At 38.2% G+C, this 22,759-nt stretch overlaps 1 protein-coding gene across 1 annotated transcript; it reads right to left on the bottom strand.

Moving 5' to 3' along the window:
• Nucleotides 1-2,125: 2,125 nt before the first annotated feature.
• Nucleotides 2,126-6,278, bottom strand: CXHXorf66 (chromosome X CXorf66 homolog). The gene is made up of 4 exons (XM_026392196.1): nucleotides 6,191-6,278; nucleotides 4,612-4,768; nucleotides 2,811-3,092; nucleotides 2,126-2,750 (listed from the first exon to the last, which is right to left on the bottom strand). Exons 1-4 carry the CDS (start codon nucleotides 6,276-6,278, stop codon nucleotides 2,126-2,128), a joined length of 1,152 nt encoding a protein of 383 aa, XP_026247981.1.
• Nucleotides 6,279-22,759: the final 16,481 nt, after the last annotated feature.

The raw sequence follows: 22,759 nt of genomic DNA, 5'->3' as shown, positions 1-22,759 counted from the left end.
GAGGTGGGGGGCATGGGAGGATTAGATGAACTCTAGATACAGTAAAGGAGAAAAGGAGAGGGAGGAGAGGGAGGGGCCATGGAGGTAGGAAAGACGATGGAATGAGATGGACATCATTACTGTAAGTACATGTATGAAGACATGAATGGTGTGACTCTACTTTGTGTACAACTAGAGATATGAAAAATTGTGCTCTATATGTGTAATATGAATTGTTATGCATTCTTCTGTTATATATAACAAATTAAAATTTAAAAAAAATAAAAAGAAGAGACTAAAAAAAGAGGATAGTTTAATGCCTGATACATTTAGTACATGCTAGCTACTGACATTTAACTTACATTTGTTAGATGTTATATGGAGCAAAATATACACAGCTAGAACATAGACTGGGAATGCATGCATGACTTTGCCTGCTTTTCTCAACTATGCCCTTGGAAGAAGAAGTATAATGTTTCATTAATGGGGAAGTTAAACTATATGACTCCAAGGTTTTCTACTTCTCTCTCTTTCCTGCTGATTTAGAGTGGGGAGGTACCACATAGGAAAAATGGATAAATGAGTGGGCCTCCAACTGTGACCTTTTGAGAATGCACACACACAAGGGCAACTCTTTAACCATTTTGAAGGGTAACAAAAAGAATGAGCAGAGTTATTGAGAGTATCTAAGGTTAAAACACTTAGACTAATATGGAGCTTCAGGTATAGATGTTGCAGGCTGCACCCTCACTTTAGGTAGCCGTATATGGAGGCAGTGTGTTAGAAATAATCATCAGGAATTTTCCCAACATAGCCAGAACCAAATATGCAGAGGGTCTTAGTCCACTCAGGCTGCATAACAAATACCACAAATGGAATGGCTTATAAACAACAAAACTCTATTTCTCACACTTCTGGAGTCTGGGAAGTCCAAGATTAAGGCACCAATTAATTAAGGGTCTGGTGAGGGCTGGCTGTATTGTTGATAGATGGAATCCTTTTGCTGTATCTCACATAGTAGAAATGGTGAATTATTCAGCAGTAATCCCATTCAATAGGGCTCCTACCTTCGTGATCTAATTACCTCCCAAGGGCCCCATCTCCTAATACCATCAGATATGGGATTACATTTCAACCACATGAATTTGGGGGGGGGGACACAAACATTCAGTCCACAGTACAGAGCTATTTCCAACTCAACACAGAGCACTACAGAAAAAGAGAATATTAAACTATGAAGATTGTAAATAAATATTTCAAAATAGAACTGGGGGTGTAGCTCAGTGGTAGAATATTTGCCTATCTTGTGCAAAGCCCTGGGTTCAATCTCTAGCACCACAAAAGAATTTAAAAATAAACTTCAGGGGTTGAGGGTGTAGCTCAATGGTAGAGTGCTGGGCTGGGGATGTGGCTCAAGCGGTAGCGCGCTCGTCTCGCATGCGTGCGACCCGGGTTCGATCCTCAGCACCACATACCAACAAAGATGTTGTGTGCGCCGAGAACTAAAAAAAAATAAATATTAAAAAAAAAAAAAACAAAAAACAAAAAAAAAATGGTAGAGTGCTTCCCTAGTATGTATGAAGTCCTGGGTTTGATCCCCAGCATCACAAGAATAAACAAACAGGGCTGGGGATGTGGCTCAAGCGGTAGCGCGCTCGCCTGGCATGCGTGCGGCCCGGGTTCGATCCTCAGCACCACATACCAACAAAGATGTTGTGTCCGCCAAAAACTAAAAAATAAATATTAAAAATTCTCTCTCTCTCTCTCAAAAAAAAGAATAAACAAAACAAATAAATGAATTTCATTAGATTGAGATTTCAATTGAGAGCTAATCCAAGGGAAGGAAGATTCCATCTTTTAATTCATTTCTAGGTTTGGGTGTGCACATGTATTTATGATTTCCATTCAAGTGACCACATCTGAAGTGCCTCATGCCTCAAAAAAACAATGATAAACACAATAATAATTGTTACGTATGTCAAGCATTTAATTGCTGCTTTTCAAAGAAATTGGCTTCAGGATGGATAGGTATGATATTAACAGTGATCACAAGTGGATTTTCTATTAGTAGCATAAGTGATGGTAAGCATAAAACAGGTGCTATAAGTTTGCTCCTTCATGGTTGGATTTTATTTTTACTGAGCCCTTATTTTTTTGAAGTGCCATAAGGGACAATATGATTGCTCCTTATGTTGCAAATAATGATTATCTCCCTCTCACTGTCATCACTGTCATAAGTCATCATATCAATGTCTGTCACATTATCACCGTCTGACACATTATCACCGTATACATCATCCTTGGAATCTACCTTCTGAAAGGACCTGGTAAAACTCTTCATATTACTTGAACTGAAAAGATTTCCAGCATTTTCCTTCTTTGACTCAGAAATATGGACCAAAGTCTCAGAAGTAGTTTTGCAAACAAGGCATTTTTCCCTGTAACATTGACAAGTCTTGGCTAATAGAGGCTTGGCTACCAAGACTGTCTTGCCTATACTTATTGACCTTTTAAGATGTCTGGGTGCCTTGACCGATTTTCTTAGCCTTAATGGCTTGGATAACAAGATTTGGTTTTGTGGATGAGACAGAAAGTGTGACTTGACTAGTCTGGCTGAAGACTGTCCACTAGCTGGCCAAGGTAGACTGACTGGCTTATCTGGATAGGAAGTGCTGACCGGACTGACTATCTTGTGGGCATGGGCTAGCTTATATGACTTTTCTAGGCTATATGTCTTACATGACTTTTCCAAGTGAGATGACCTGAGGTATCTTTGGGGACTTGCTGGCTTACGTGACTTTTGTCGACTCCGACTGGATCGTCTGAATAACAGTCCTGCACAGAATGGTAAGAATGACTTTTCATGAGTTGATGACCTGATTAACTTTTGCTTACTTTGTGGTCTACATAACTTTTTTGCCCCTGAAGATCTGACTAACTTTTCTGCACTGGAGGGTATGGATGACTTTTCTGGACTTGAGGGCCCAGATAACTTTTCTATACTGGATAGCATGGAATGTTTTTCTAGACTGCACAAATTTTCTGTCCTGGATTCACTGAATGATGTTCTGGATGGCCAAGCTGACTTGTCTTCAATACATTCGTCCTTGTCCCTGAAATGTAGAAATTTTGGAGTATAACAATTTCAAACAAACAAAAAATCCTACCACTACTATCAGAAAACAAAGAACTATGTCAACTTACACTTTGGATTTTTTCTCTCTAGTAGAAAAATTGAACAAAGTAAGAATTGAACAAAGAGTGTGGTTAAAAAGTATAACTCAGGTTATGGATAGGAATTTATGTTGAATGTTTTTCCTGAAGAGCACTTTACTGTTTATATGCACAGGGCCCTGAGTTCAATCCCCAGCACCATGAAATAAATAAATAAATTTTATTTATTTTACTGTTTCAACCACATTAGATAATCTTATAGTTTATATGTGGAATGACACAAAGTTGTTTCAAATCTACTATTAAGAGAAAGACACAGAGGGATAGAAATTCCTTATTCCAGAAACTAAATGTTTTATTTAAAATGTCACAAACTAGTCAAGCATGGTGGTGCACGCTTGTGATCCCAGCTGGTTGGAGGCTGAGACAGGAGGATTGCAAGTTTGAGGCCAGGCTCAGCAACTTAGTGAGACCCTATCTCAAAATGAAAAATAAAAAGGGCTGAGGAAGTAATTCAGTGGCAGAGCATCCCTGTATTCAATCCCCAGTACCAAAAACAGAAAAAATGAAAGTTGAGCTGTGGATGTGGCTCAGTGGTATAGCCCTTCCCTAGTATGCACAAGGCCCTGGGTTCACTCCTCAATACCCACCCCCAGAAGAAAAAAGTCACAAACTGATAACATAAGAAAAACAGTTCCTTAAACCAAAGTCATTTTTTCCCTATCATATTCACAACATCCAGTTATCTATACATGTTTATACTCATAATATCCTCTATAATTAAGGAACTACAGTACCAGGACCACATTTTAGTCACCAGTCCTCAGACTAGGAAATTTATAGGGAACTAGTATATCATGGCCAGCCTAACCCTCTTATATGAAAGGCAGGGACTGAAGTCATGAGAGTAACGATTTTGAGTAATATTTTATGCTATTAAATCTTAAAATGATAGAGCATCCAAATGTTTAATTGCCTTTGGAAAACAGAGATCCAACTCCCTGCCTCTCTCTCTCTCTCTTGATTTTCCCTCTCTGATTTTACTCAGATTCTCATGTTCTCTTTTCTTCTTCTTAATTTATAATGAAAGTAATAGCCTGGGGGTTCAGTTGAACCCTGAGTGGGAGACAGCTTTGGCCAACATTAATAATGTATTTGAGAATATTTAAGAGCTGATATAATTTAAGTGAAAGTATCCCACCAACAAGAAGTTGGTAGTTCTTTAGAGGTCTAGAGGTAATATTAAGTAACCTGGACAACAACGAAATCTCTGTTATATGTATATATACGTATTTGCATTCTTAATTTAAAGATATAAAACTAAACTTTGGTGTAGCTCAGTTGTAGAGCACTTGCCTAGCATGTGCAAGGCCCTGGGTTCCATCCCCAGCACTGCTAAATAAATAAATAAATAAATAAACAAACAAACAAATAAATAAATAAATGCATCAAACTTACATTCCAGCTTCATGGGCATCTTCATTCATGCAGTTATAATGCAGAAAACAAAAACAGGTAAAGACGAAGGCTATGATCATAACGCCAATTATAATGATGAGTAGATGTCTCCTAAAATTGTCCATTTTTGATTCCATTGATTCAAGTTGCTTAGCTCCTGCAAAGACATTATATCATCAGAGAATGTGTTAGGTAACCAAGCTTCCTTCCACTTTAACAGTGGCTTGGTACTATAGGTCAAGATCAAATCTATTCATCAATGATGTTTTAAAAACTCATAAAGGTTCCACTGTAACTTTGTTGGCTGGAATACATCTCCAACTACAGTATATATGTGTGTATATAATATACACACATATAATACACACACACACACACACACACACACACACACACACACATCAGAAATTGAACTCAGAGACACTTAACTTCTGAACCACATCCCCAGCCCTTTTTATATTTTATTTAGAGACAGGGTCTCACTAAGTTGCTCTGGGCCTCGCTAAGTTGCTAAGGCTTATTTTGAACTTGTGATCCTCCTGCCTCAGCCTCCCGAGCTGCTGGGATTACAGGTATGTACCACCATTCCTGACTGCCTCAGCCACAGTCTAGAAGTCAAATCTGAGAGGCATGTCTAGCTAATCCACACAGTTACCTGGGTTACCCCTGTATTGTGTCTTGCTCATTATAGTACTTAGGTTTTTGAGGGTGTGCATGCCTTGAGTGTTAATGTGTATAAATATGTGTGTTGGGAAAGGGGAGGGGACACAGGGATCACTTGAGCCCAGCAACTTGACAGCAGTCAGGGCAATATAATGAGACCTGTCTAAAAAACAAAACAAAACAAAACAAAACCTACGTTTTTTTTTTAAGTCTTATGCCAGAGTCATCCACATAGTATTATCTAGTGTGGATGGGGCACTGGCTGAGAAAGGGGAGTGAAGAGGGATCAGAAATCTGTATTCTTTTTTTTTTTTTTTTGTACTAGGGATTGAACTCGGGGTACTCAACCACTGACCCACATCCCCATCCTATTTTGTATTTTATTTAGAGACAGGGTCTCACTTAGTTGCTTAGTGCCTTGCTGTTGCTGAGGCTGCCTTTGAACTTGTGATCCTCCTGACTCAGTCTCCTGAGCCTCTGGGATTACAGGTGTGAGTCACCATGCCCCGTAAATCTGTGCTCTTTGTGCTTATAGTTTGCTTGGATTTTACATACAGAAATAAAAATATCTGGCTGGGGATGTGGCTCAAGCAGTAGCATGCTCGCCTGGCATGCGCGGGGCACTGGGTTCGATTGTCAACACCACATAAAAATAAAAAAAATAAAGATATTGTGTCCACCTAAAAACAAAAAATAAATAAATAAAATATTAAAAATAAATAAATAAAAATATAATTGTGCTATAAATTATTGAAGATCTACTAATAGTAACATCAAAGTAACAGTAGATTTCCTAAATGTGGCTAGCTTTTGTAATTAAGTGTTTAAATGAATAATATAGTAGATCATAATTTATGAATTTTAAGGTTAGACACAAGAAAAAAAGAAATAAAAAAAAAAAAGGTTAGACACATACCTATGGTAGAAGATCCATCACTTTCGCTTGTATTTAAACAATTAATTGTCCAAATGGACAAAAATAGGACATAAATTAAAAAAATCATGTCCAGGGCTTTGCTCAAATGTTTCTTCTGCCAAGGTTACTACGGTATTTTATGTGGTTCACCCTGTTCTAGGGTTTATGACATCACTATCATTTTGCATCATCATCTGACATCATTTCGCTATGGGGAAACATTAGTTTCTGTAGACAAATTTTATCAAATGACTTTTAATCACTTATTTGCCTTCATGTCAAATACTCTATCAAATTCAAAACAAGGGACTGAAGGTGTAGCTCAGTGGTAGAGCACTTGCCTAGTATGTGTGAGGTACTGGGTTTGATTTTTTGCACCACATATAAATAAAATAAAAGTCCACTGACAACTAAATTTTTTTAATAATTAAAAACAAGAAAACTGAAGCATTATTGATCACAGAAGGAATATTTAGAGAAGGTAGGTGGAAATGGGCTAGTTCTAGAAATTGAAGCACTATTTCAGGAAGCACTTTATAGCCTTCTATGGACTAAATATTTCTGCCTTCCAAAAATTCACGTTGCAATCTAATCCCAATGTGATAGTAGTAGGAGGTGGACTCTTTGAGAGACAATTGTGTCATGAAAGTGGAGCCCTCATGAGTGAGATTAGTGCCCTTATAAAAAGAGGCCAGAAAACTAGCTCCTCCTTTTCACAGGATGAGGACATAAGGATAAGCCAGCAATATGCATCCAGAAGAGGACTTTTGTCAGAACCCAACCATAGTGGCACCCTTATCTTGATCTTTCAGTTTCCAAACTGTGAGAGATAGATTTCTGTTGTTTTATATGTGACCTAATCTATGATAATTTGTTATAGAAGCCTGAAATAAGACAGAAATTTTGACCAAGAAGTGAGGTATTATTATCACAAAGACATAAAAAGGTGGAAGCAGCTTTTGAACTGATAATGGGTGGAGACTGGAAGAGGTTTGAAGAAGCTGAAACCATCCTGAATGGACTAAGTCCTGTCTTTCTTTCTCTTAACAGCAGATTTGAAACAACTTTGTGTCATTTCATAAGTAGACTATAAATTTATTTAATGTGGCTGAAACAATAAAATACTCTTAAGGAAAAGCATTCATCATGAATTCCTATCTGTAACCTGAATTATAGCTTTTACCACATTTCAATTCTTATTTTGTTCAGTTTTCCTATTAGAGCAAAAGAAGGCCAAAAGCCTAAGCTGACATAGTACTGTGTGCTTTCTACCGATAGTGATAGGGATTTTGTTTTAAATTGTTACACTCCAAAATTTATTTATTTATTTATTTATTATTATTATCATTATTTTGGTGGTACTATGGACTGAACCCTGGGGTGCTCTACCACTGAGCTACATCCCCAGCCCCTTTTTATTTTTATTTTGAGACTGAGTTGCTGAGTCTGGCCTTGAACTTGCAATCCTCTCATCTCTGCTTCCTGAGTCCCTGGGATTACAGGTATATGCCACTACACCCAGCTCCCAGCCCTATTTCTTGATATTTTAATTTCTTGATAGCATTTTTATTACGGAAGACAAAGATTTAGAGCTCATACAATAAGTCCTATACAAGTAATCCCAGTCATAAGAGTTCCCTCCTGATCTAATCATCTCCCCAAAGCCTGCCTCCTAATTTCATCACTTTGGGGATTAGGATTTCAACATGTGAATTTTGGAGGAACATGAACATTCAGTTCACTATAAGAACCCAAGGAAGACATTTTGTAAGATGGAAAAAACCAGCTCAGTTAAAAATACATGGGAGCTTGGTATAGTGATATACATCTATAATCCCAGGTACTCTGGAGGCTGAAGCAGGAGGATGGCAAGTTCAAGACTAGACTGAGAAACTTAACAAGACCTTGTCTCAAAATAAAAATGAAAAGGGATGGGAGCTGGGTGCAGTTGCTCACTCCAGTAAACCCAGCAATTTGAGAGGCTGAAGCAGGAGGGTCACAAATTCTAGATTAGCTTCAGCAATTTAGCAAGACACTCCACAAGTTAGTGAGATCCTATCTAAAACTTAAAAAAAAAGAGCTGGGAATGTAGCTCAGTGGTAAAGCACTCCTGAGTTCAATCCCCAGTACCAAAACCAAAACAAAAATATCAACAACAATAACAACAAAAAACTGTGGGCTGGGTGCAGTGGGGCATGCCTGTAATCCCAGCAGCTCAGGAGGCTGATGCAGGAGGCTCATGAGTTCAAAACCAGCCTTAGCAAAAGCAAGGTGCTAAGCAACTGAGTGAGACCATGTCTCTAAATAAAATATAAAATAGGGCTGGGGATGGGGCTCAGTGGTCGAGTGCCCCTGAGTTCAATCCCTGATACTAAAAAGAAAAAAGAAAAGAAAAAAACTATGGGAAAGAATATGGGGGAAGATATTAGATGTTGAAACCACAAGAAAGAGTGGGGATAAGTAATGGGGATAGGTTCACAGAGGTTAGGAAAGAGGGCCATAGTCAGAATATCACTGTTCAAGGTATATAGAAATGTAGTTCAATAGATTGGAGTTTGGCATAGATCCAGTCAAGATGGGGCTAGAGTAGACAAGAGGGGATTGTGGGGAGGCATTTGAAGAATTTCTGTCAGATGGCTGCTATTTTCTTTTTTTTTTTTAGTTGTTCAAAACATTACAAAGCTCTTGACATATCATATTTCATACATTAGATTCAAGTGAGTTATGAACTCCCATTTTGACTCCAAATACAGATTGCAGAATCACATCAGTTACACATCCACATTTTTACATAATGCCCTATTAGTAACTGTTGTATTCTGCTACCTTTCCTATCCTCTACTATCCCCCCGGCTGCTATTTTCTTAATGAATTAAGAGTAGAAATGGCAGAGTTTTGAGGACAATGGGGAAGGTTTGATATAGATGCCTTTGAGAATGGAAAGACGAAAAAAACAATCAGATGTGAGGTGGTTGGGAATTTTGCCTTTCTCTAGCTAATGAGAAAAATGTTCCCTTTAATGATAAAGCTATTTCTGTGATAGTTGATGTGTTCATTAAGTTAAAAAATTAATCATCCTAATGAATACTACTTGGGAAGTAGATGTTAATCAGGGCTGCTACATAACAGGGCATTCGACTTGCTGAAGAGGTTTTCCTGAGAATGATAGTGTCAGTATTTGACTAATGGACCAGTATATACTGTTCAAGGAGCTGACTCATCTCAGAGCTCTGAAGCCTAGTCCCCTAAAGTAGAGCAACCATGAAATATTTTGCTTGAGCACATGCTCCAGTCTCTTTTTGTTTAGCCTATCTCTCCCTGCCCTAGTTTTTGAATCACATATGAACAAGGGCAGCCTAATGTAAGACATTTTTCCTGAAGAGGTGTGTACAGATATATGCTGATAAGAAAAACACACTGTATCCCCTCAAATGGACTGGCTCTTTCACTTTTGTGTTGTATCAACCTGAATTACCTATATGCCATTCAGAAATATTTTATGAAGGTTTCCTATGTACCATTGAGGCCTTGTAGGCCAAGTTAAGAATGTTGGACCTAGCCCAGTGTAGTGGCACATGTTTGTAATCCTAGCAGCTTTGGAGACTGAGGCAGGAGGATTGTGAGTTCAAAGCCAACCTCAGCAACTTTGTGAGGCCCTAAGCAACTTAGTGAGGCACCAAGCAACTTAGTGAGATTCTGTCTCTAAATAAAATACAAAACAGGGATGGGGATGTGGCTCAGTGGTTGAGTGCCCCTGAGTTCAATCCCTGTACCCCTCCTCAAAAAAAAAAAATGTTGGACTTTAAGAATAAATGGAAATTACTGAAGAGTTGTTATCTAGGGAATGACAAGATATGATGGGTATCTGAGAAAACCCACTCTAACCATGGTATCAGGAATAGATTGGAGAGACATACAGGAGTGAAAGAAAGTAGCAAGACAATTAGAAAGCTGTCAGAGAGGTCCAAGTGAGAAAAGACAATGCCTTGAAGCAGGGTGGTAGTGGTACAGATGGAGAAAAATGAACTACTTTGACTTTTTTTGTGGTGCTGGGGAGGGAACCTAGAACTTCATGCATGCCTGGAAAGTGCTTTACCACTGAACCACATCCCCAACTCTACTTTCAGAAATATTTTGAAAGTCAAATGAACAAAAGTTAATGATGAGTAGGTTATATGGTGTGAGGTCAAGAGGTAGCAAGGATGATTCATTCATTCCACAGAAAGTATTGAGTGTCTATTGTGACTAAGATTTTGTACTAGGTGGTAAACATTCAAATAGACAGTATTTACCTTCAAGGAGTTTGAAATCTAATGGGAGGAGAGAGGTATGTACCTAACCAATCACTAGGCACTGTGTATATGTGGTCTCATGAAGCTGGGGTGTCACAGGGTACAGCACCAGGCCACGGGAGCATCTATTCAGAATGTCAGCTCTGAGGGGATGATCCTTGAGCTGAGGTGGGAATTTTTATTTGTTTTTTCATATGAATAGGACTTCCTTGAATCTAGAAAGTAGGGAAAAGGCATTGGATTGCAGACAAAAAAGTCAATATGTGCAGAGCATGGTTGAGGGGACTTCATTTCCACGTGGCTAAGATGAAGAATGTCCAAAGGTAAGGGAGGGGGTGAGTAGCTGGAAATGAGGCCAGAGTGGGTAAGCAGGGACCAGGTTATAAAAAGGGCCTTTCTTTAAGTCTATTTCCTCAACCCTAAAATGAATAGAAGAGATGAAAGAACATGTTCTATAGGAGTTGCAGTCTTTGAAATTATGCATCTGGGGCCATTGGAATAGAACAAAATTAAATATTCATTGGAAAATACAACCCACTTTTACCCTGAAGCTCTAAATAATCCTGTTCCTCAAATACCTTTTAACTGTATAAAGATCAGAAAATGTTATTAAAGATCAGAAAATGTTATTTTGCTTTTGGAATAAGTGGCTTTTAAAATTTGAGCAGCACCTTTAAAGTGAAAGAATGTATCTGTCAACTCTTTTTAAAATCAGTTCCCCCCCCCCAGTGATGGACAGATGAAATAAATATCTTAAAGCCAATATTTCAGAAATAGTTTCCATATTAATTTGACATTAATTTCATATTCACAGTGGAATCAGAAATCATTTACTTTTTTTTCTTTTACAGATTTACATGGTTTTATTTGTAAGTTCACGTAACTGGCATGTTAGAAATCATTTCTATTTGAAATTCTGGAATAAAATTCTAATTGAAGTTGTGCATATTATATGCATTTTAAAACTCAATTTCTTGTTTTAGATTTGTTGTTATTGTTTTTATTGTTGTCAGGGAACCAGTTATATCCAAGCTCTTCCCAGAACTAGGACACAGTGAATTTGAACCCTTGCCTTCTTTCAGGCCAGAGGAATAAGTTTTCGGGCATTACAGCCTTGTGACTCTCTACTGCCCTCCTCTGGTGCTCAATGGACAGTTCAATCCATCTGCAGCCTTAGAGTTTTTCTTTTCCCAGTAGGTATTTTTAATTAAAAAAATAATATATGCACCTTATGAAAATTTTAAATCATGCAGAGGTAATTCTTATTACTTTATCCCTTGAGTTATTCTGACCTCTTGAAAATTGCTTTAAATATTTCTTACCCACAATCTGCTAACGTGTGTGAAATCATTATCTTTATTTTTAATTGCATTTTTAAGAATTAATTTATTTTAATTAGGTGTATATGACATCAGAATGCATTTTGATTATTGTACACAATTTCAGCACAACTTTTTATTTCTCTGGTTGTACATAATGTAGCATCACACCATATGTGCAATCATACATGTACCTAAGGTAATAATGTCCATCTCATTCCACCATCTTTCCTGCCACCATGCACCCTCCCCACCTTTCCTCTCCTTTGCCCAATCAAAGTTCCTCCATTTTCCCCACCCATCCCCCCTCCCTGTTATGGATCAGCATCCACTTATCAGAAAGAACATTCAGCCTTTGGTTTTTTGAGATTGGCTTACTTCACTTAGCATAATATTCTCTAACTCCATCCATTTACCTGCAAATGCCATAATTTTATTATCTTGTAATGCTGAGAAATATTCCTTTGTGTATATATACCACAGTTTATCTATCCACTCATCTATTGAGGGTCATCTAGGTTGCTTCCAGTTTAGCTATTGTGAATTCAGCTGCTATAAAAATTGATGTAGCTGTGTTACTATAGTATGCTGATTTTGTTTTTTAAAGAGAGAGAGAGGAGAGAGAGAATTTTTAATATTTATTTTTCAGTTCTCGGCGGACACAACATCTTTGTTGGTATGTGGTGCTGAGGATCGAACCCGGGTCTCACGCATGCCAGGCGAACGTGCTACCGCTTGAGCCACATCCCCAGCCCTAGTATGCTGATTTTAAGTTTATTTTTAATTGCATTTTTAATTTGCATAATAAATATATTAATCTATTATCATTATGAAAAATAAAAAAATATATAAACATATACAGAAAAAGAAGTTATGGACTCCTTTCCTTTCCTGTCCCACTCTATTCTTATTCTGAAGATAATACATACATGATGGACACAGGTTCATATTACACACAAATAGGATCATTCTGTCAGCCTTATTTTTCAGGATTAAAAAAAAAATCACACAACTATTTGTATTCTGATGTTCCTAGCACCAGTATTCAAATAGCCAAAAGGTGGGAAAACCCAAATGTCCATCAGTGGGTGAATGGGTATGTACCTCCAATGGAACATTATTCAGCCTTAAAAAGAAATGGAATTCCAATACATAGTACAATATTATTCAACCTTGAAGACATGATAAAAAATAAGACACATCTGATTCCATTTATATTGGGTAACAAGAGTGGTCAAATTTATAGAGACAGAAAGTAGAATAAAGTAGTTCTGAAAAGAGCTAGCAATCTCAGCATCCCTTCTTCCTGTGTGGGCATGTGGATCAGACTAGACCAGTAATAGTTGCCCATCCCTGGTCATAGTGATTGGTCATAGTTGGGCATGAGAAGTGAGACAGGCCAATTGGAGGTCTTCCCCCAAGATTTTCAACCATATGGGCTAAAAAGTGCTCTTACCACCAGTGTCATTAAACCTAGGAAGGATGTGACTCCAAAGTTGCCTGTGGAATGCCCCTATAAACAGGAGTAAGTTAAGGGAGAGAAAAAATGGCATAAAGAAAGACATAAAGATGAAAGATGGAGGTAGATGCAGTGGTGTATGCCTGTAATCCCAGCAGCTTGGGAGCCTGAGACAGGAGGATTGCAAGTTCAAGGCCAGCATCAACAGTTTAGCAAGGTCCTAAGTAACTTAGTAAGATCATGTCTCAAAATAAAAAATAAAAAAGGATGGAGATGTAGCCCAGTGATAAAGTGCCCCTGGGTTAATCCCCATTAAAGAAAAAAAAAAAAAAAGAAACAAAGAAAAAGAAAGAAGAAAAATTTTTTTGAGAAGAGCCACAAAGTCCATTGTTCCTAACGCTGTATGCAACCTCTGCCTTTTGGGAGGTTTCATTGTATGTATCAATATATTCCTTCTTTTGTTTCACTAGTTAGAATTGAGTTTGTGTCCTTTGTGATCTTGACTTGCAAATTGGTGTGTCCTCAGCCACACCTATGTAGCACAGGGCATATTGCTGAGGTAGATTGAGGCCGAGACCAAGATTTACTAGAATTTCAAAGGTCCCCTCCCAGCCATTACCAGCATATACCTCCTTTTTGCAAGCTTGGGCAATGCTGGCAAGAAGGCAATTGACAGTTTTCCATTCCTCTGTTTCAGAGGTATGGCTGGAGACTTACTAGTTAGTTGTTGTCAGTGCAAAGGAATGCATGTTCTTACTTGTACATGCTCACAATATGTGTACACATATGTGCCTTCAAGTGTGTTCACAAACACATATACATGTATACATAATATCTCAATGAACAGTCTGTAAGAACTTGTAGGAAATATCTTTAGTACTAGAAATTATGTTTTGCTATATGTCCATTAATGTGCTCTGGGAGCTATCCTATTAACTGGTGAGAAGCAAGTTTGATCTGAACTGTCTGTCCAGTCTCAATTTATTCAGTAATAGACATTAATGGAATTATTAATAGGTCGCTTTCTAGAAGGTCTTGACCATCCTCAAAAGGAACTCTTGACATGCCATTATCGGTTTCACAATTGTTTGCCTATCCTGCCCTCGTGTGGGCAAAGAACACAAAAACCAAGGCGACAATGATCCAAAATTACATTTGAAAGGACCTTAACAACAGGTCAGATATTTTCTCTTGCAGAGGTAGAGGAGAAGTGGGAAGGACACAGGAGAAAAACCTGAGTCCCATATCAAAAATAACAGCCTGCTTGCTGGGCGGGTGTGGTGGCGCACACCTGTAATCCCAATGGCTTAGGAGGGTGAGACAGGAGGATGGGGAGTTCAAAGCCAGTCTCAGCAATGGCGAGGTGCTAAGCAACTCAGTGAGACCCTGTCTCTAAATAAAATACAAAATAAGGCTGGGTATGTGGCTCAGTGGTCGAGTGCCTGTGAGGTCAATCCCTGGTACCCCCCCCCCCAAAAAAAAGAATGACAGACTGTTTTCCCTGTTTCTATTAAACCTTTATAATGGAGGTTGGGCTACAGAGTTTGCTATTCCAAATGCAGTGCCCCTTAGAGGAGCTACCATTTATTAGCACTTCCGGGTGCCAGGCATCAAATTCTCACATCTGCCTTATAAACTTCATTTTATGAATGAGCCTACTGAGCCTTGGAATGGCTAATCAGGATGCCCAGGTTCCCATAGATAATAAGTGGCAGAGCCAAGGAGATTCTGAAAACAAATTGAGAATATAAACTGAAAATAAAAAAATAAAAGGTTTCATTAGGAAATTTCATGTAAAGGAAGAGAGGTGATTTATATATAATTTATGAAGCTAAATAATAAAATGAATACTAGTGAATCCTTCAACTAATGAGAATATCACCAAAGCCACTGTTCTCCCTGTCTGTTGTTGACCCTATAGCCTTGTCTTTCTCCCCTGAGATAGTCACTCTGCTGACTCTTTCTTAATTCCTTGATTTTTATTAATGTTTTATCTCATAAACATAGTTTTTATTGATTCTGAAAGATGTAATAATGAAGGGCTGAGAATATAGCTCAGTGATAGGGAATACTTGCTTAACATGTGCGAGGCTCTGGGTTTAATCTCCCACACCATAAAAAGAAAATAATTTTTTTTTGTACTGAGGATTTAATCCAGAGGTGCTTTACCCCTGAGCTATATCCTCAGTCCTTTTTATCTTGATACAGAATCTGGATAAGTTGCTGAGGGTCTTGCTAAACTGCTGAGGCTGCCCTTCAACTTGCAATCCTACTGCCTTAGCCTCCAGCCACTGGGATTACAGGTTTGCACTACTGTGGCTGGTTAGAAAGATCCTTTTGTATTTCTCCTGTAATACTTTGTGAGATTTATCTGCATTGGTGTGTGTACCTTAAATTATTTTTTCACTGATATATAAGATTCAATTATATGAATGTACCAGATTATGATCCCCCATTCTCCTATTGGTGTACACTTAGCTTGTTGCCAGCTTTCCCCCATTGCTGGCAGTGCTGCTATAAATGTCCATGCACATGAATTGCATTGCATGTGTCTAAGAGTTTTTCTAGGGAACATAACTCAAAGAGAATGGCTGCATTACAGGGAATACAAATGTTCAAATTTTATAGTACAATCTCCCCAAAGAAGCTGTATCAGTTTACCTTCCCACTGGAGTGTCAGAGAGTTTCCATTGGTTCACACCTTGTAATCATTGCAAGTTGCCAGAATTTTATATTTTGGCCAAACTAGGGAGTGTAAAATGATAATGCCATTGTGTTTTTTGAGGAATTTATCAACCTTGTACATCTTCAAGTTTTGTGGCATTAAGTTGTATCACTTTTTGGGTCAGAAGGAGAGAAGTACGGATGGGGGAATCACTAGGGAAAGGGTTCTGTGGCAGGTCAAAGGTTGGTGCACACATGGAACAGAAGCAAAGCCAGCACAGGTGGAGCATAATGAGCTCACCCTTGCCTGAGGTAGCTGACCTGTGTACCTCACAAGTTGCCTCACTTGACCTGTTGCCTCACCTGCCAGTCCTGACCTTTCCTCATCAGTCCTCAATTACTGCACCATATGATGTGGAGCAATTGTATTTTAGTTTTAACTAAGCTGATTCAAACTGTGTCTTGTGCTTTTTATCTTTTATCAGCTAGCTCTTGCATTTGGATGAACTTCCAGAAGGTTATTTCAAAATAGCTTTCTTGCCATTTCATCACCAGTTCACTGTCAATTCCTCTTTGATCATCAAACAACTTTAAAATTGCTTTTTGAAATGCTTTGGAGCTCTCTCATAGGCTTCTGAAAGATATGTGCGAATGAATTTTTGGGAACTTATTTTAGAACTAAAAATCAGCTTCAATTTCTTTGACCTAGAACAGGGAGAGACCCTGTTAACTTAGCAGCTGTGAATTATGACCATCTTTGTTCTTTCAGAGATTTAAATGCTGGGTGAGTCTGATGTTCTAAGTCAGGTTTTTCCCATTGGATTATAACATATGGACATTAAAAAACAAAACCCAAAATAAGGATTTGAAAAAAAAATTAGTTGTGGATGGACCTTTGTTTTATTCATTTTTTTATATGTGGTGTTGAGAATTGAACCCAGTGCCTCACACGTACTAGGCAAGTGCTCTACCACTGAGCCCCAGCCCCAGACTAAATAAGAATTTTGATTATCATAGAGTAAGTGAAGTTTGCCTTTCACCCTCTATGATAGCTAGAATCTGATGATGGCCTCCAATGAACTACTGTTACTTGTAATCTTCTGTAATTCCTGCCCATATTGAATATAAGCTGGCCTGTGACTAGGGCTGACCAATAGAATGCTGTCACAACGATGTTGTGTCAGTTCTGGACCTAGTCTTAAGAGGACTGGCAGTTTCTGATTTGTCTCTCCAAATGCCAACAGCCCTCCATATTTTCAAGTTCTGCATTCACAGATACAACCAACTACAGAAAAAATATTAGGGGACAAATTGCATCTTTATTGAACATATATAGATTTTTTTCCCAGTCATTATTCCCTAAACAATACAGTATAAAGACTATGTGCATAGCATTTACATTGTATTACACATTTTAATTAATCTAGGAATGACTTAAAGTATACTGGAGAGGGTGCATAGTTACATGCCAATGCTGCACCATTTTGTATAAAGGACTTGAGCAGATGAGCATTTTGGTGTTAATGGAAGGGCCTGGAACCAATCCTCTGCAGATACTGAGGGATGACTGTATTCACTTTTGGGAATCCTGAGTCAATATGGAAAATATCTGGCTACCCTTCTGCAGAGTCCACATGCAAAGATCGGGTGGAGAGAAGAGGCCTGAGACCATAGGTTAGACAGAGCAGATCAGGTATAGGAGTGTCCCAGTCAAGTCTCCAGATGACTCTGTTACTAGCTATCATGTGACTGCAACTGCACAAGAAACCCCATATGAGACCAGTAGAACATTGCAGCTGAACTCAGTAGACCTATAGAACCATAATAGATAACCGATGAGGGGTTTAGGGTGATTTTTTTAAAATGTGATGATAGATAACCAAAATAAAAATTGGTATGTGAAAGGGAGTGCAGATATTACCAAAATCTAAAACATGTGGCAGCAGCCAAAAGCCAAAACAGTCTTGAATAAACTATTAGTGAAGGCTGGAAGGAAGTGTCCACTTTGGGGAGCTCTTAACCACCATGAAAGAAGTCAGGTGGTTGGAAAGGCCACCTGGAGTAGAGAGGTCTTAACCTGCAAGGAGGAGAAAGGCCTAACCTTCTCAACATCTCAAGCAAGCCTCCAGATGACTCCAGCTCACTTGCTTTCGTGGTATCTAACTTTGACTACCTCAGGAACTGCCCAACTCAGCCAAGTTCACACAGGAACCATCAAGTTTTGAATGATGTTTGTTTTGCACATGGGCAAACAAACACCTCTTTTGACCCCTGGCTTTCATTGTTCATCAACTCCCATATACAGAATGATCTCAAGCTGCTCTATACACATTCAAGATCCACAGTTATAAAGGTCTGTCTCAATCTGCTTTCCCTTTGGCAGTGCCATGGATGGTCATTAAGGCCTTGGCTTCAGGGGCTGGGGATGTGGCTCAAGCGGTAGCGCGCTCGCCTGGCACGCGTGCGGCCCGGGTTCGATCCTCAGCACCACATACCAACAAAGATGTTGTGTCCGCCGAGAACTAAAAAGCAAATATTAAAAAAAAAAAAAGGCCTTGACTTCATCATCAAATGGCCCTCAGGTCAATTCCCTGCTCTTTTATTTGTTAACTTGGTAAGTCATTAAAGCATTTTTGTACTAGGGATTGAACCCAAAGCCCTCTACCACTGATCCACACTCCCAGTACTTTAATTTTTACTTTAAGTTGCAAAGGCAGGCCTCAAACTTGCCTCAGATTTGTTATATTCCTGCCTCAGACTCTGGAGTCATTGGGATTACAGGCATGTGCACTGTGCTCAACCATTATTATTATTTTTTTTGAGACTTTGAACTGTTAATGTCTTAAATTGGATAAATAGTATTTGTCTCCTCCTAGGCTTGTTATAGGGATAAAATGATCATAAACATCTTCAATACTTCAAAGCTACCGGGATAAATGTGTTTTATTTCTATCAGATAATCAGGAATCAGCCATACTAGCTTCCTGAAGACTGCACATTAATCAAACTACCTTTCCTCAGCATGCCAGTTTATATCTGCAAAATGCTGCTTACCACCAACCAGGGGTCTGAGGAGTCACCCATCACTTGGGTTCCTGTTATTCCTCTGTTCTTCTCCCACTATCCTTAGCCTTTATCTTTGCCAGTGTCCCTCAGATACTGCATGTCATTTGGGGGCCTGCTTCATGTTCACCTCCAAGCCATTGTCCTGAAGTTATTTCATACAACCTGGGCTCACTTGTCCATCATTAGCTAAGACAGTTTTTTTCAGATACTTGTCACTTCTCAAGAAACTCCCTGATTTGCAACTTTGCTCTCAGACAAAGCAGGATCCCCAAATGGGCTTTAAAAAAAAACTCTTCTAGGGGCTGGGGATGTGGCTCAAGCGGTAGTGCGCTTGCCTGGCATGCGTGCGGCCCGGGTTCGATCCTCAACACCACATACCAACAAAGATGTTGTGTCCACCGAAAACTAAAAAATAAATATTAAAAAAAAAATTCTCTCTCTCTCTCTCTCTCTAAAAAAAATTGTTTAAAAACAACAACAACAACAACAAAACTCTTCTAGGGTCTGATATATGGCTCAGTGCTAGTATGTGCTTATCATACATGAGGCCCTGGGTTTAATACCAAAAACAAAACAAAACAAAACAAAAACCTCCTCGGGAGTTCAGCTTCCAAATAAGATAGAGCAATATGGGCTGTTTTTCTCCCTCACATGAAACAATGGGAAAAAACATACAAACTATTTTAAACAGTCTCAACATGCAAGACATCAGGAGATAAAGGACAGTGATCCTGGGAGATGGAAAATAAACAAGATGAATACCACAGTGTCTCTGCTTTACTATTCTGAGATTTTCCAAACTACTATTCACAAATGGGGAACCTAGGCAAAGACAGGCAGACTTCCTGTGGGTTTTCTAATACAGGAAAAGTATGATATATGGCAACAAGAACACCAAGGACAGGAGACGAGAAATGAAGGTTTATTCCTGTGGGTTTTACCTTGTATGTGAAATGACGCATTAACAATTGGAGATGAAGATGGAACAATAAGATGAAGATGTATCCAACAAACTTTAAACCAATTGCTTCACAAAACAGAGGTATAACCAAGATGATTCTGCAACATTTACACTCAGAAAAATGAGAAAGTATATCCCATCTATATCACAGTGCATAAATGCATTCTATTGTCATGTATAAGTAATTAAAACAAATTTAAAAATTAAACAAACAAACAAACAAAAAACCCCCAGAGATATAGCTGTGCTGGGGCTGTAGCCCAGTGGTAGAGCACTTGCCTTGCATGTGTGAGGGACTGGGTTTGATTCTCAGCACCACATATAAACAAATAAAATATTATGTCCATCTACAACTAAAAAACAAATTAAAAAAAACAGAGGTATAGCTAATAAGTTAACCGAGGAGCTAAAATAACATAAAAAAATCAATAATCCAAATTAAGGCAGAAGAGAAGTGTGAAAGAGAACAAATGGAGGAAAACTAGTAATGAAATGATACAATTAAACCTAATTATATCAGCAATCACATTAAATGTGTATGGTTTAAATACATATGGTTTAAATACTCCAATTGAAGGCAGAGATTGAGATGCTGGATTAAAAGGTTAAGACCCAACTATATTCTGTCTACAAGAAATCTGTTTTTTTTAATTAGTTCATTTTAGTTGTACATAATATTAGGGTTCATTTTGACATAATTGTATAAGCGTGGGTTACAATTTGCTCAAATTCAGCTCCTAATACTTATCCTTTCTCTTCCCTCTTCCTTTTTCCTGTTCTCTTCCTTCTACGTTACCAATCTTTCTTCTATTTATTTATAGTTTTTCAAAAAATTAATGCCTTGAAGATATACATAAAGATTCCCTGTGGTATATTCATATATGTTCATAGGAAAATTTAGTCAGATTCATTACACCATTCTTGCCTTTTTGTTCCCCCTCGATGTCTCTCAATCCCCTTCCTCTACTCCACTGATCTCTCTTCTATTTTCATGGAGTCCTCTGCTTTTTACTCTCCGGCCCCATTTTGGTCTACTTTCCATATATCAGAGGAAATATTTGACCTAGGACTTTCTGGGTCTGGCTTACTTCGCTTAGCATGATGGTCTCTAGCACTATTCATTTATTGGCAAATATCATAATTTATCTCTTCTTCATGGTCAAGTAATACTCCACTGGGTATATATACTGCATTTCTTTATCCATTCATCTGTTGATAGGCACCAATATTGGTTCAATATCTTGGCTATTGTGAATTGTGCTGCTATAAACATTGAAGTGGCTGCATCCCTATTGTATGCCTGTTTTATTTTGTTTGTTTGTTTATTTATTTATTTTGGTTTTGGTACTGGGGATTAAACCCAGGTGTGCTTTACCACTGAGTCACATACCCAGCCCCCCCTTTTTTTTTTTAAATTGTGAGACAGAGTTTCTCTAAATTGCTTAGGGCCTCACTAAGTTTCTGAGGCTGGCCTTGAACTTGCAATCCTCCTGTCTCAGCCTTCTGAGTATATTATTTTATTATTAAGGATTGCAGATGTGTACCACTGCACTAAGCTAATTTGCTTATTTTAGATCTCTTGGATATATATCAAGGAATGTGATAGCTGTATCATATGGTGGGTCCATTCTTATTTTTTTGAGAACACTTCATACTACTTTCCAGAGTGGTTGCACTAATTTTCAGTCCTACCAACAATATACAAAATATACCTTTCCCCCCACATCTGGCCAACATTTATAATTCTATGTAGTTTTGATAATTGCCATTCTGACTGGACTGAGATGAAATATCAGTGTGGTTTTGATTAGTATTTCTCTGAATGCTAAAGATGTTGAACTTTTTTTTATATATTTATTGGTCATTGGTATTTCTTCTTTTGAGAAGTGTCTGTTTAGTTCTTTGGCCCATTTATTAGTTGAGTTATTTGGTTTTGGGGGTGTTAATTTTTTTAGTTGTTTTTATATTCTAGATATTAATACCCTATCTGAAGAGCAGGTAACAAAGGTCTTCTCCCAATCTTTAGGCTCTCTCTTCACACTCTTGTTTCCTTTGCTGTGCAGAAGCTTTTTAATTTGATACCATCCCACTTATTGATTTTAGGTTTTATTACTTACACTTGTTAAGTCTTGTTAAGGAAGTTGATACATGTGCCAATATGTTAGAGTATTAAACCTGTTTTTTTTCAAGTAGTTGCTTCTAGTCTAATTCCTAGGTCTTTGATACATTTTGAGTTGACTTCTGCACAGGGTGAGAGAGAAGGATCTTGCTTCCTTCATCTATGTACAGTTTTCTCGGCACCATTTGTTAAAAAGAGTGTCTTTCCTCCAGTGTATGATTTTGGCACCTTTGTCAAGAATCAGATGGCTGTATCTATGTGGGCTTGTCTATGTGTTTTCTATTTTATTCCATTGGTCTCCATGTCTGTTTTGGTGCCAATACTGTATATGCTGTAGCTCTGGAGTATAATCTGAAGTCAGGTATTGTTATGCTTCCAGCATTGCTCTTCTTGCTCAGCATGGTTTTAGCTACTCTGGATCTTTTATTTTTTTAAGTTTATTTAGTTGTAGATGAACACACAGTATCTTTATTTATTTTTATGTGGTGCTGAGGATCGAACCCAGTGCCTCATACATACAAGGCAAGCACTTTACCACTGAGCTACAGCCTCAACCCCTGGATCTTTTATTCTTCAAAATGAATTTAAGGACTTTTTTTTCTGGTTCTGTGAAAAATATCATTGATATTTTGATGGGAATTTCATTGAATATATATAGAATTTTTGGTAGTATGGCTGTTTTGACAATA

Source organism: Urocitellus parryii, chromosome X (assembly GCF_045843805.1).
Source record: "Urocitellus parryii isolate mUroPar1 chromosome X, mUroPar1.hap1, whole genome shotgun sequence".
Lineage (NCBI taxonomy): Eukaryota > Metazoa > Chordata > Mammalia > Rodentia > Sciuridae > Urocitellus > Urocitellus parryii.
Note: the sequence above shows the minus strand (reverse complement) of the source record. Positions and strands in the feature narration are given on the sequence as shown.